General features: G+C 36.9%; 1 protein-coding gene across 12 annotated transcripts in view; it reads right to left on the reverse strand.

Moving 5' to 3' along the window:
* St7 (suppression of tumorigenicity 7) overlaps positions 1–16,185 on the reverse strand; it is a 256,603-nt gene that overhangs the window by 193,957 nt on the left and 46,461 nt on the right. Inside the window, exon 1 of one of the 12 annotated variants that reach the window (XM_074064489.1) lies at positions 11,525–12,626. The exons of 5 other annotated variants lie outside the window; for them this stretch is intronic. In XM_074064489.1, the coding sequence (XP_073920590.1) occupies positions 11,525–11,768 (244 nt within the window). In that variant the 5' untranslated portion in view covers positions 11,769–12,626. Of the gene's footprint in view, positions 1–6,438; positions 7,417–11,524; positions 15,643–16,185 lie in introns of those variants that run through there. 6 more of the 12 variants (XM_074064491.1, XM_074064490.1, XM_074064493.1 and 3 more) reach the window with 6 other exon arrangements.

The following is a 16,185-nucleotide window of genomic DNA, read 5'->3' on the forward strand; positions in this document are numbered from 1 at the left end:
TATAGCTATCTTAAGCAAACAAAAAGTGTTTTTTTTCAAAAACAAAGGACAGAAAGCTAAAACAGGTCCTGTCTGGGGAGTTGGAATCAGTGGGATGGGGGAAGATACAAGGAAAGGGTGAGTGAATATGGTGAAAATATTATGTACTCATGTATGAAAATGGAAAGGTGAAACCTGTTGAAACTATTCTAAGATGGGGAAGGATAAAGGAGAATAATGGGGGTGATTTAACTAAGATATATTGTAAGTACTTTTGTAAATGTCACAATGTTCCCCCGGTAAAACAATAATATAATAAAAATAAAGTTAAATTAAAAAAATAAATAAAGAGTTGTTCACTAACATGCTTCTGGTATGTACCAGTAATGTGTGAAAAATTCTTAGCCTAGAAAACTTTGTTGAACCCTGCATTAACCCCCACAAACCCACATGCCATATTTTTCTGATACTACCTAATCCATAGAAATTCAAATCTTAAAAAATATTGATGTTTGACATATGACAGGAACCCTGCCACACACTGGGGATCAATCTTAAACTGGTGGAAATTTCATTCAAGAGACCAGTGGTGGTTACGGCTCATTAACCCATTAACGCTACTGTGAACCATAATGTGACATAAGTTGCTTATTTTACATCTATGGGGACATTTCTGGAACACTAAAGATTCCTATTGTTTCCTTAATTCAGTAAGTTTACTTAAGTACTCATTCATGTGACTACTACACTAACATGAAAACATTTGCACGGGTAAAGTATTTAAAGTGGAAAACAATCCAACTTTTAGTGGCTTAAGCCATTCCTAAGAGTTAGAGATGCCTGCCCCTGCACCCAGTTCTATACAGTCTCTGCCCCATGATGGAACTTCCAGTCTTCTACCCTGTCTTAGCAAGTGACATCTCCCTTTCTTTGCCTAGTTGTTCCCACTGCAGGATACTGTTCTCCACAGATGCCTCTTGATAAGCAGTCCCTCATATAGATGTCCTGGCCCCCAAAAGGCTAATTCCCTAACACCAAATGTTCATTCAATAAGCCACACTTTGAGCTTAGGTGGCTCAAATCTTGGTAGTATGTGGTAAAGCCATGTTTTAAATGCAGGCAACTGGCAGCCAGAATCTCCATACCTAGTTACTCTTCCTGGCATGTGATTGATGCCCTTTCTATACCATGCATTAAACTGCATCTTTATTTTTCAGCTCATAATGATCTGGCTCCATTATTAATCCAAATGAAATATAGTGGAAACCTTACAACTTATTATTCTAGCACAGTAAATGTGACTTTGAACTAACACTAAGTTTGTAGCATTTTCTAGCATTTGAACAGAATTTAATGCAGTGACTATTATTAAGGTTAAAAAATACATATGACCAGTGACTTTTCTAGCTCAGAACCCATAACAATAATAAGTCCTATTCACATCCTGTATAACTCTATGGGGAATCTATGGAGAAAGTTTCCATATATGGCGATTTTCCCTAGTGCACTCCCCACAGTTTATACAGGATATGAATCTGATCCATTGTGACAATGAAAAACAACAAATCACTGAAGACTCATGTATAATTTTTGCTGAACAAATTACAGAACAGTAAAGGAGACCAACTCTCAAGTAAAAATAAGAAAATGTATATTTTTATTCCATTTGTGTACTAGCAGAATAAGTATATAAATATTCAAAAGAAAAAATTATTCCTATCTGAGTTTAAAATATTCTCAGTTCTAAAAATTACAATGTCAACCATTTACAGACAAGAAGCCCAAAAAGAATTTCACTTCAGAACCTATGTTGTTAGAAGGGAGGTATGATATAGTAAGACAAGTCAAAAACATTACATGCCTTGACTTTCCCAAGCTCCTGTATGGCCATGTCCCAACATAAATCCCTTTAACTCATAATTATTTTTTCCAATTTATTACTTTAGCTATCTGTGGTACTCTATTTGTTAAGTCATGTAAGAATAATGTTTTTCCATTTACATACAATGCTCCAAGTGCAGACTTAAAGGAAAGTTTTTGTGCAACCTCCTTAAGTATTTCTATTTTTGTTTCAAGGCAGATAAAAACATCTAAAATCCAATATAGCTAAATATTAACAGATAACAATACAGAGTAAAGCTGTAAGAAAGGAAAATGGCTGGTGTTCCTAAATCACATCGGTTCCTATGACAAATACCAATAAAAGGGAAAATGAAATGTAGTACTATAATGCCAAGGACACAATCTCTGACGCAATTATGTAATAATAACTAAAACTTATCTGAGAAATGGTCCAGTTCTGAATAGCCATTTTTGAATGACCACAGCCACTACGTGCATCTCAACTGATTCACAGACATTACACCACATTGACAGGCCCAAGTTTAATCTCATGTGTAACCAGTGGTCAAACAGGGCCCTGAAATACACATAACTCCTTGCGTCTTTATTAAAGAGAAGCCTACTTAATTACATCTTGAGACCTAATATTGCTACAGTACATTCATTTGACAATCTCTCTCACAATGGCCCAAAATTTGCAATCACTATCTTGTTCTTGGTAACCTGATACCATGCTTGGTATTAAAAAGGAAAAGATGTCAGTTCCAAATTAATGCACTTATCAGTAATGAAAATAAAAGGCAACAGTTAAACTTTCATTGTCTATCACATACAAATCACACTGGGCAAGTACCTCAAATCCTTCCAGATTCTGCCTACCTACCTAAGGCAATACCCAAAACTAAAGCTGAAACCCCATCTGTCCTAAACCCATAAGCTCAGGTGATTGGGTCTTATACTAGATACCACTTTGTTGGTACTTTGGTGATTCTCCCCTTTCCCCCCACCCCTTTACTGATGCTCTAGATGTTCTCTTTATTTCATATAACAATTTGGGGAGAGAGATTAAATAGCACTGTTTTCCCCTGGGACATCCTGATCTTCCACAGGTAAGACACAGCTCTAATAAGGCAGGTGCTTAGGAAGATACATTAATGTGTTTGACTAGAGCATTATTACCTCCCCAGCACTTCTTAAATGGTACCCTTCAATGGCACCCTTGAGAAATGGAAAAGTTAAACATGGGAGAAAAGAAAAAAGGAAGACTGAGCCCGTTCGCTGCTGAATATTCATCATGCTTAAACTATCTGTTCTTTGGAGAATAACAAGCTTTATGAGAGAGGATATAACCAAGCGGCAGCAATATAAAATCAGTTTCCCCTATACCACAAAAAGAAAAAAATGAACATTTTTTTCTCCCTTTATCAGTCTTTTTACTCCATGAAAGGAAAAGTGGAAATGTGTTTTACTCTTATAATTTTTAAGAGGAAATTCTTTTTTTAATTTTGCAAATATAATTAATGGATTTTAAAAGATATATTTATCACCAAGCCAAATTAAGTACTCCAAATATGCATTTGATGGCCACTTTCCTCAAGAAATTTTACTGATAGTACTTTCTTCTTTTACCTAAATTATCCTGATGCCAGAAATTGTAATTGCATTTTTTTAACACAAATAAAGAGCAAATATACTATTGCCATTTTTGGACACAGGAAATTTCAGTAAAGAAAAAACTCAGTGAAATACATCAAGATGGTAACAGAGTCACAGAATATCTCAGAGTCACTACACTCCCAACTTTGTAATAATTAGCTTACAAATACTGCAGGAGACTTCAATTTCAAAGTGGGCCCATAATAGATTGTGGCCAATCTGTACAACTGGGGGAAATTCAGATCCACTAAGTCAGAGAGACAAAACCAGTACTGCTGCAGATAAATGATCAAATGATGTGAGACATATAAAAACAGCATTTATTAAGTCTGCTGCCATACCTGTGAAGTCTTTAAGTCTTTAACATTTATAAAATGTATCCTTCCAGGTAAATTTTTGATCAAAGTCTTTACTTTTTATTTTTGGAAAGATTAGTGGGGGAAGGGGAGAATGTGTTTTAGTCAAGCAATTATTATTTTAGTGGAACAGAAACTATTATAATCTGATTCTTAGGCCATGCAAATTCCTAATCTCAAAAGGTGTGAAACATAAAATCACACCTTTCTTGAAAATGAAGAAATTTCTTTCTCTTACAGGCAAACAGCAAGTCAGAAATAGAACCATACACAATGTGAATCTATGGCATTAGAAGTCAGAATAGTGGTTGGTTACCTTTTGGCAAAGAGAAGAAATAACATTGACTGGGAAGGGTCTTTAGGGAACTTCCTAAAGAAGTGAAAAGGTTCTGTATTTTGATCTGGTTAGTGGTCCCACAGGTGTAAACATGGGCAAAAACGCAAGGAACTATACACTTAGAGTTCTGCATTTTTCTGTACCTTGATTTAAAAAAGAAAAACAAGCAACTCAAGTAAGGTGCTGCAACCAGAACTCTTTGGAATAAGTGTAAAACAAGTTAACCTTTCCAAGACCTACTCAGGTTTGCACATAGGGTGAATAGTCAAACAAATATTTTTATGGTAATTTAGAAAGAATGCAATAAGTGGTTTGGGAGACTCCTAGACCAATTAGAATTTCAAAGGTGACTCTTTCTGTATATTCTAAATATAGATAGTTTCAAGTCTATAAAATAACCTCCAAAAGGTAGAAATCAAAGGCCTAGAAAGCTATTCCTCAAAAGAAAATACTCTTGTCTTAAGTCTGAGCAGACTAAGGATATCTCGTTGCCTAAAAAAGACAGTCTGTTTTCATACCATCAATATCGTCTGATGGTATGAAGATTCATATTGATGGGCTTCCAGTGACAAGCAAAACACAACACTTAACAGTCAGGAAAAGCAAAAGATGTTAAAAACCTGCACGATCGTGTTCTGCTTCTGAATGGTATTCTCTTCTGTTCAGTAATCTAGTAGCTATGGAGACCAAAAGCAGCCAACAGTTTTCAAGCACAGCATACAGCACATGGATGATATTATCAAGAGATAAGGTTTGATGATTGACAAAGACTAAATCTGCAGGGTAAAACAGGCCAGACAATGGAAGAGTCCCTAGCCCAAGAACCCAAAGATTCCCTCACACTGAGTTTCAACTTCCATTTTCAGCTAAACAAAAAATAAGACTAGTTTTCCTCTAGTATACAGTATAAGTATTTCAATCCTATGCCTATGCTCCTACATAAACAAAATTCCATGATTGAAATGAGAAGCTGGGAGATCTCTGCCAGTTAATGATCTATTTCTATTTCTTGATGATAATAGTTTCAAACATACCTCTAAGTGAACAAAAATTATTTTTTAATTATTAGGAAATAATATTACATGCTGAATGGGACACTGCACTCACTATTATTCTGTCTTGAACTTGATCAGATGATGTGGTAGTTTCAGAGATGGGAAGCTTCCACAATGAAACAATTAAAATAGCCTTTTTAAAAAGCCAATCAAGAAACAAAAGAACTGAGGATTATTAGCTCTCTTGAAAGGCTACTATTCTGCAATAATCCCCAGCTATCCAAACAGTCACAATGACACCTGAGATCAGAAAGTAAAGGTCAAATTACAAATAAAAGAAACAGATTTCCTAAATTTCCTGTCATAATCACACCATCCCCTATAAAGATAGTGTGATGCTGATGTTCTAGGCTAGCAGGCAGAAATTCTTAACTCTTCAGAAATTCTTAAGTCTCACCTTTGTTTACAGATGACAAAATATTCTGCAAAGCCTGTACAACTGCATTGATGAGTTACCTTATTCTATACCCAACTTTCAATAATCCTCAAATGGGGTGGTTATCATTTTTAAATACCAGTTTTAGGTATCTATAACTGCTGTCCAGCTCAGCTCATTGTGCAGGGCCTGCTCTGCACCAAAGCAAATCTGCTGTATAAGTTTTAAGACATATGATGCAGCTAGATCGTGAAGCTAGTCAGCATATCAAAACCAAAGCACTGTGAAAAAAATCCATCTTCAAAAACAAAGCTATCTCATATTCTTTTTTAATCTACACATAACATCTACTTTGATGTTTTTATAAAAATATGGAGGGAACTATATAATGTGATACCTTTCTTCTCTCCTGAGATGAAAAATGTTAAGTCTTCTTTCCTGGGTTTTTTTTTGTGGTTTTTTTTTTTTTTTATAAACACTACCATCTCAGATCCTTCCAGCACCTATTTTAGGGTTTAAGCACCATTATGAGTACCCAACAATAGATCAGTGACAGGCCTGAGCCCATCAATTAGCATGTTCCAGAGAGGGTGCCTAGATCCTGTCTTCTTGCCTCCTTCTTGGAGGCCTGGTTTTGACCACATTGACATCCTTGGCCTTAAGAATGAATAACCCAGTTAAGGGGAGTCCCTTTCCTGAGACCAATTCCTCTGTAATTAGAGCCAAAATACAAATATTGTTAATGACCTAAGGCAAAGTGATAGGAACTCCAAGCCAATGAAACCATGAGAGCAAGCAGATTTCTAAACAGCAGAGAAGTGGGATCCATTTACTTACATGAAGATTCAGTGCCAAACATGGCTGGCTCCAGAAGCTGCTTTTTTAAAAATTAGAAGAAAGAAAAAAGGGGGGGAGGGGAGAAAAAGCAAAGAGTGCCTGTGAGAGAAGCGATGATCTGGCTACACAGCAGGGGTCATGAAGCCAGACAATGCAGTCCAGGCTGAGTCCAGCTGCCAGATTCTCCCCTTACGAGCTTCAGTTTTCTCCTGTATGAGTGAAAGGCAAGGTCCCCAGAGAACCCAAAATCAGAGAGCTGCTTCTGAAAGTCCACTGGGCAAAGGAAGGCCGACGGGGCTCTCCTGAGATGCAGTGAGACAGGGCTAGGTAGCAGCAGGGCAGGACCGGGAGCAGCAGCAACAGCGGATACTGCAATCCTCAGCCCTGCTGTAGCAGTGAGACAATAGCGAGGCTTATGCATACGCTGGATGACGTCAGGGACACTGCACAGTCTGACTGCGCCGCTTGAGCCATAGGCTCCAGGGGCTGCAGAGGAGCAGCAATTCAGAGGGGAATTCCTTTGTCACAAAATGCACAAGACCAAAATCAAATATACATTCCCTGTCCTGGAGAGCTCCTCATCCTGTGATCTCAGGAAGAGACTTAAAAGAAATTTGACTACTAGCTTTATACTAACCACAAAGATAGGCAATCAGGATTTTTGGTTTTATTTCAGCAAGTACAACTTTTCCAGAGCATTAAGAATATCAGAAATGAGAAAAATAGTCTACCCTTAAAAGTAATTTCTGAAGAGTCTGAGACTGTTTTTTCTAAGCTTGTGACAGATTGACAGATCAAGGGTTGTTCACTCAATCACACCTAGATGAAACCATGAGTATTGCTGTATATGTACTGTTAATTTACACACACACACGTGTGTGTTAGTCAACAGTGTGTGTGCTTACAACACTGCTGGGCACACAGAGAGCACTCTAATGTTAAGCTTACTCCTGAGTTACTCTGCAAGTATTATTCCAGGGTGAAAACCACTACTCTATAAGTTTTATATATACATATTTTTCCTATCTTATGCCTTTTGCCTTACTTGTCTTCATTTTTCCCTTTGGGAAATCCTAACATTTTCCAGAGTACCTTAGGCATTTCAAGGCTGTATTCACATACCTGTGTGCACCTGTGGCTAACTGGGCATTTATGACCAACATTATTTCTTTTTAATTCACCCACACACTGAAGTAATTGAAGATATTAACAATTTGTCTCTTGACTCAGACAAATAAAAGTCTTCCTGCATTACCTTATTTTTAGAAATCTGGCTTAGAAACACACACACTCTAGGGCCAGGTGTGATGGTATACACTTGCTATCACACCTACTCAGGAGGTAGGGACTGGAAGGATCACAGTTCAAGGACAGCCAAGCAAAAAGTAAGAAAAACCCCATCATCTCAACACACAAGGTGGGTGTACTGGTCCACATCTGTAATTCTACCTATTCAGGAAGTATAAGCAGAAAGATCATAGTCCAAGGCCAGCCTTGGGCAAAAAACACCAGACTCTATCGAAAAAAAATATAACTAAAGTAAAACAGGACTGGGGACATGGCTCAAATGTTAGAATGCCTGCCTAGCAAGTGAGAGGCCCTGAGTTCAAACCTTAGTACCACCAAAAGAAAATACACTCACACAAACACACAAACTATGTTAACTTTCATTAGGATACCTATACAATAGGAGAAAAGAAAAAAATTTAAGGTTTAAAAAAAACTGAAATGCACAAAAAATGTGTGTGTATAACCCCATAACTCCTCAATTAAAAAATCATATAGAGTAGGATGTTCAAGACTTCAAGTCTCCTCTCCACCCAATGATTTAGTTTACAAAAACCTGTCTTAAAACAGAGTTTTTAAACTGTAAATTATGGTATGAATGTGGAACTGCAAATTACATCACACCACCATCTAAAAATATCATTAATAGTTTTTTGATCAGTGTGTATATATATATCTATATCTATATCTATATCTATATATCTATATATATCATCCTTTTGTGGCGGGGGGGGGGGACTGGAGTTTGAACTCAGAGCTTCAGACTTGCATAGCCAGTGATCTACCACTGTGCACCACACCTCCAGTCAATTTTGCTCTGGTTATTTTAGAGATCGGTGTTTCATTAAGTATTTGCCAGGACTAACCACAAACCACAATCCTCCCAATCACAGCCTCCTGAATAACTAGGATTATAGGCCTAAACCACTCTCACTTGGCTTTTTGTTGTTGTATTTTAGTTTTTTGAGACAGTCACACCAGGTAGCTCAGGCTGGCCTTGAACTTTCAATCTTCCTTTCTTAGTCTCCCAAGTGCTGGGATTACAGGTATGTACCTCCATGCCTGGCTGTCTTGTCCTTTTAATGACTGCACAGTAATTCTTTGTGTGTATTTAACACAATTTATTCACAGTAGCTTGACCTTCATCTTACTAAAAATGTTTAACCATTATGAATAAAGTGTTATGATGCTACATAAGACAGAACAAATCTTTTGTTGTAGAAAAGAAAAATAGCTAACACTTGCTGCTTACTAGGTGCTGAGCACTCTTGTGACACTTTGCATGTTGCTCATTTAATCTTCATTAACTCTATGAAGTAGATACCAGTAATTCCTATAGTTGACAGATGGTTAAATAATTTGCCAATGTCACATAGGTGGTAAACTTCATGCTAGACTTCAAAACCCAGGCAATCTGGTTCCAAAGCAATGTTCTTAACCACACTACCATAATGCCTCTTGAAAAATAAATAACTGCCAAAATTATACAGCATTTTAAAGACTCTACTGAAATAAAGGGAAAACAATCCAGCCACAAGTATATGAGGAAAAAAAGCTCTAAAAAAGAAAAGTCACCAGAGAAAACTACAAGTGGCAAAAAAGACTACCAAAATTGTAGTATTAATAACATTGCAAATTAATAAAAATGTATCCCTTTAAAAGTAATCAGTCAGGTCAAAAACCAAAAGGGAATATCAATAATGGTAGTGAGATATGACTGTAGGGTACAGGAAAAGACAATACACTTAAAAATGGATGAACCTTAAACCCAGAAAATTTTCTTACATAAGCTATTTGTTTGTTTATTTTTCCCTTGGAAAGATCTATTTCAAATTGCATATAAGATGTTGTATATGAATAGCCACTCAAATAATGAATGCATATGACCACAGAAAAGCAGAAGAAAAAGCATGATGAGAAAATGGTCCCTTAGCTGGGCATGGTAGCTCATACCTATAATTCCGGTTATTCAGAAGGCTGAGGCAGGAGGATCTTGAGTTCAAGGTCAGCCCAAGCAAAGTTAGAAAGAGTTTATCTCAGAAACAAATTAAAAACAAAAGGGCTGGGGGTATGGTTCAGGAGACAGAGTACTTGCCTAGCATGCATGGGGCCCTGTGTCCAATCCTCAATAAGAGATATTTTCCTATGGAGACCATGAGCTGTATATAACGACTGCTTTACCAACTCACTGAGGTTGCTCTTTTTCTCAGTTCATATGTGAAGGTGTGTATATGTACATGAAACATTTTTCTGAGGGCCTTTTTTCTGACACAGACTTCTAAAGGTACGCTAAAAGCTGCAATATTTTTCAAGCAGTCTACTTTTTAGACAACTACATCAGAATGAGTATGCTAAAAAACATTAGGTACCTGACATGTCAAAAACACTGGACAAATCACACACCTAAGAAGCCTTCTCTAACCTGAGGTCTCAGCACTTTGGGAGGTTTGGATCCAGGCCGCTGAAAACCAGCATTGACAAAAATGATTCCCCAAGTTTAGTTAGCTCCAATTGTCTTCTGTAGCCAGCTCAGAGAATGAACACAAATGTTAATGTGCCGCCTAAGGAAAATGTAATGTAGGAATATGAAGGAAGAATAAAGCTGATCTGAGGTCCCTCAACACCCCCCTCCAAAATAATCACAGAATACCTTCCAAACCAAAGGGATCTTTAGATTCATTCTCTGATTAGCCTTACCTGGCCATTTCATTCATAAAGAGTACTATTAATTTCAGGATAATATTGGCAATGAAAGAAAAAAATTAATACTCAAAATAACTTAGTGATCAAAATAATTACCATAAAATTAGAAAGCTGTTGATAAAGATAACAGTGAAAATTTTAAAGTAATTCACAGATACTTTTAAAGGAAACTCTATTTCAGTCTTCTCTTTATAGCACACACGACAAACTGAAAGCATCAGAACTGTGACTTTCTACCTTCTTTGTTTTCATTAATGTTTTTGTTTTCTTAGTACTCCTGTTGATAGCTATTTGTTGAAATTGTTGAAGTTGTGTATCTTAAAATACCAGTTATACATATACAAAGTATTACTTTAAAATAAAAGAGAAGTATTTTCATGGCAATATACAACAGAAAAATGAGAAAATTAATCAAAATTAATTCTGTTATTTGAAGGGAAAAGTTACAAATTGATAATTGAAAGCATACTCATAGCAAGGCTGTCTGACAGAACTTTACAAAACTGATTGCTCTGCACTGGCCTAGCCAAGTGTGTTCTTCCTTACTTCAACATATTATCGCACAGAGTGACCTTCTAAAGCATAAATGAAGTTAGTTGTCTCAAATAGACTTGTTCAATAAATCTGTAATATCCCATGTAAGGGCTTCTCTAAAACAAATATACTTATATCCTTGTGTGTGCATATATTTATTTTCCTTTCCGCATAAGATTAGCAACACAGAACTTTTGTTTCAAGACTCTGAAATAAAATTTAGTCTGTGAATATTTGATTCTCTGTGTGGCATAACCTGAACTCACATGTTTGTACTTTAAACCTTTTGGCCCAAAGAGAATACATGTAGATTGATTTTGGGTTGCAGTTTAAGTCTGTCTGAGTGTGACCCAAACTGCAATAGAAGAAACAAAAGGGTATGTCTGAGAAATTCTCTTGTCTCATCCTAAACTAATCACAATTCATATATGGCAAATTCATACACAGTAAGGAATAAATTGATGTATTTCTAAAGTACCCACAAACAACATCATTTAAAACATAAATTCAAGTATTACAAGTAATTTTATACAGCCAGAATATATTTTAAATTTAATTTTACCTGTGTAATCCATAATGAGGCAGTAAGCAGGAAACCGGGTTATTTCCCAAAGTACAACTCTATTAACCACAAAACGAAACAGCTCCCCGGACAGGCAACTGCCCTGGGGAAGCCTCCTGCCATGTGACATTGTGACAGTAAGCACAAGCACACTTCTGCTTATCTCCACCCTGCAAGCAACTGCCACGACTCTCCCCTCCTCTGACTGTTCCTTTAACGTCACCCTTCTAGAAGTCTCTCCCATTTGTTCCTATTTCACTCCTGTACTATTAGGCTCAGCTAGGGAAAAAAAGTCAATTATCTTATTCCTGTGAATGAAATGAATACAGGATCGTTCATCCTAGTTCCTAGTGTTACAAAGCCACATGACCTGAAAGGAGTCAGTGTCAGAATTTTGTCATTATGTTCATTCATTTCAAAGTATGCCATGCACATTTGACTCATTGTAACACACTCTCTAACACACCTAATAAAGCTAACAAAGGTGATGAAAGAACAATCCTTTAACACATACCAAAGTCCTAGGACCTCTGACTCATTTATCAAGTCCTGAAATAGATATCAGCTGGGAAGGACATATGGTCATTATTGAGACAGACTGTCTAATCTAATCTTTAATGTCACATTGCCAAATACTCTGCACCATGTTTTCCTTCATTGCCAATTGTTTTAATCTTGCATCTATCCCAGCTAAAACTTGAAATAAACTTTAACAATGATAAATTTCTTTACCTTGCCAAAATAAACAAAGACAAATGCAAATAATTTTTTTAATTTCTCAATTTTCCTTTTTTTTTTCCCTCAAACAACTTAAATGTTTGATCAATTTCCAATTTAGAGTTATAAAATCACTCTCAAAATTGCATATTCCTTGAAGAAGATACAGTATTGGTTATTTGGATTGGTTTTGTTGTAGTAGTGGTGTGTTTTATTTACTTTAATTTTATTGCTTTTCTTTCCACTGAATAGTTACCCACAGGTTAATTATAAAGTTGACAATGCTATAAAATATCATTTCTAACTTTCATACAATATCAAAAGTATATAGTATAGAAATCTACAAATTCTGACATCAATATTATCAATTAACAGATCTTCCAAATAATTTTATAAAATACATGAAAAATAGCCATTTAAATCAGTCATCATCTGGTCAATGCTTCATAACTATAAGCAGAGGACATTACCCCACCGTTCTGCTAAAAGTCAAAAACTGTTATTCTTATCTACTTTACCTGTCACTGTCCTACGGAGGCCCATCTCACTTTTCTCCATACCTTAGTCTAGGATACAGATTAGGAAGCTTTCCATGAACTATACAAATTTTATGTAGTTTATTCTTGTTAATTAGGTTATGAAAATTATTAAAAACATTAATGTCATAGTTGTTTTAGAACAGTGAGCTGAACAAAACCTAGTAACTCCTTAATTTTCACAAAGCTTAAAAGTGTGAAAACACTGATTGCCATTATCAGATATAACATGAAATAACATCTTATGTCTTTCACAATGTAGTATTATTGGCATGGATTTTAAAGTTCTTATCTAACTATGTGAGTAGCACTATTTTAAAAGAGGCTTTATTTTATTCCTTTATAGTTGCTCATTCTACTTAAGTCAGAGAAACATTTTACTAATAGAAGAAAAACATAATGAAAAAAAATCTAATTAGAAAGATAGGTGGAAACACATAAATGCTTAACCTACTTTACAGTAAGTGACTTGCCCTTCTTCAGATCCAACAGCATAAGAGCCAGGCTTCAAGTCAGACAGAGGAGATGTGGGACTCATTCTAGCCACTTATTAACTGTATGTTAAGCAAGTTTTAAAATTTTTCTAAGTGTCAGTAGGATCACAAATTGACAAAGGGCCTCAATCAATCTAGAACATAGGAACAGCTAGTACATAAATGCCTTTGTGGGTACCAGGCACTGTTCTAATTTGTGTATTAACTTAATTAACACTTAAAACAACCCTATAAAGTATTATGTCCATTTTACATCTGAGGAAATTGAAGCATGGAATACAGAAAACTTAACTTGCAAAGGCTGCACAAAGCAGACCTAGGATTCAACCAAGTAGCCCAGCGTAAAGTTCTAGTGCTTAACCATGATACAACACTACCTCTGTAGAGTAGGTGATCAATAAGTGGAAAGAAAAATTGTTTAGAAGAACTAGGTTCACTCTTCCCAGTAATATCAGCCCTTTATTTGGCAAATATTTCAGTTAAGAATTTATAAAAATGTATATGTTAATTTCAATTCTAACATATTGAAAAATTAAGCAGAGAAGCAAAAATGAAAAGGATGTTTAAAGTCAATGTGAGAGGTTAAAATGAGTTGCATTAGGCAGTTAAGCAGAAATAAATCCTCAAGTGCAGAAAGTTACAATCATAAAGGATCTTCAGCCCCTACTGCACACCTGGAAACCACTAAGTCCCTCTCTACTTTGCAGTTTTCCAAATGTCACAACAGATAGTGCTGGACACCAAAAGACTTAGAGAAGGTCCATTTGCATATATCTTCAAAGCTCACCCAGAATAGCCTTCAACTACTCCACCTCCACAACAATTCTCTATTTCCATGTCACTCTAAACAAGTAAGACTTGCTAGTGTGCCTGGATGCCTCATCCCAAAACAATCCCATCAAAGTCCTCCCCAAAATGCATAACAATTTACCTAAGTCAAAGGTTCTTCTCAGGTCACCTATTCTAGGCTATGGACCAAGGACCACTGTCCTAACTGCAATTTACCAGTGGTAAGTCATAATAACTGCACACTGAACCCCTGAACCAGATCCTATATTCCTAATACAACTTAACCCCTCATGATCCAGACTGGAAGAAGCACCATTACTGAGTCTAGCTGGCAACACTGTCGATCATTACCTCTCTGGTCTGAGATAAGTCTTGTGTCTTTTCCCACTCTGGAAAAATGAGGAGGTTGAATTGGACAATCCTAAATTTAATCCAACTTTAATGAGCTACTTCACACCTAGTATAGCTGGATAAGAAAACTCAAGTAACTCCACATTAATAAGGCTCCTCCTCATACAGCCCACACTACCCCTTCCTCTGTCCTGCTTTCAGCTAGGGCTTTGGGAATAGCCTTCAAGGGTGGGAAACCAAGGCATAGGTGTATTGTCCTCATCCAGAGCATTTACACTGAATGCTGAGGTTCATAGCAAGCCTCCCCCTTTTCACAGGTACATTTCCTTTCTAGACAGTAAGCTTAGGGGTAAGTGGACAAATACACACTCAGAATTAATTGTTGGAGACCGTGACTACTGCAGGGCTCACAGTTCTTAGGACCATGAAGCCTGGATGCCAGCAATAAACCTTCTTCTAATGGAGACTCCTCCTCCAGGATTGAGACAGCTGGACAGGGGTGCTTTGTTGTCCACAGTGACAGTTCAGAGACTGAAATGGAACCCTCCTCTCTTTCCCTTTCATGGTTTTCCTACCTGGAGTAGTTTCTGCCGTGTTCATGTGAGTCCATGGCTCTTTACCTACCAGAGCATAGCCCCCACTTCATTCTTCCTTCTTAAATCTGAAAAACCATAATTTTACCTTAATAATGTATACTTCCAAACCATATAGTAACTTGCTTTGTTATTAAAGGTTTTCCCACATTTCAGAAATGATAATATGGGGTTTTCCCTCCAGTCTCAATTCTCACCATCCCACAACATGTCAGCACTAAGTCAAAATGCTGTAAGGTTATGCCTCATCCAACTTCCCCTTATTGCTGTGTCTAGAATAGACTTCACCTAAGGTAGTTCACCTTGCCACTCTCCCAAGCTTCCTTCCACCCACTGCAGCCTAAGTGGTTCAGCATTTCCTTATGTTCTTCACTGCTTACTGAGCTCAAGGTCATCCAAAATGTGAGAACACAGAGCAAAAAGCATTCTCCAGATGAAGACGATCCCTACATTTAGCCCAACTCCTACTGCTTCTCAGTCTTGTGGCTAAGATCAAGTATAGCCCAACTCCTCTGATTAGTGAGCTCTACCCTCCATATCTTCAAAGCTTTTTTAAATTTTTGATTTTTCAGACAATAGGAGATTTCACCTTGATAACTGCATACATGTGTACAGTGTACCTTGAACAAGTTCACCCCCTCCACTATATATTCCCATTCCCTCTCTCCCTCTTCCCCCCTCTTTCAGTGTTTGGTGAGCTCCATTATATGCATCTATTCAATACACTTCTATTAAGAAAAAGATACTGCAAAACTTTTAGATTATGGCAGATAAATAACAAGTAAGAACCAGATGACAAAATAGCCTATGAAATGAAGAGTGAAACCAACAGTTCACCTCAATGCCATGACCTGGGTGCTATATTTTCCCTATGGCACGGGGCAAAGGCAAAGTTAAGAATCATCGTCAGCAGGCACAAAAGCATAATTAGGACCAAAGGCATGGGTGAAACTTGACAGTAGCTCCAAAAGACAGTGGCAGAATCCAAGAATCCAAGGCTTGCAATGGCTGCAAAATATAGACCTCTTGGTTTTATTGTTGCTATTGCTGGCATTGGCATTACAGGGATTCAAGTCCCAGGACTTCAAACTTGTTAGATAAGCACACTACCACTTGAGCCATGCCCCCAGTACTTTTGCTTTTAGTTCGTTTTTCAGATAGGGTCTCACACTTTTGCACAG

Source organism: Castor canadensis, chromosome 2 (assembly GCF_047511655.1).
Source record: "Castor canadensis chromosome 2, mCasCan1.hap1v2, whole genome shotgun sequence".
Taxonomy (NCBI): Eukaryota; Metazoa; Chordata; class Mammalia; order Rodentia; family Castoridae; genus Castor; species Castor canadensis.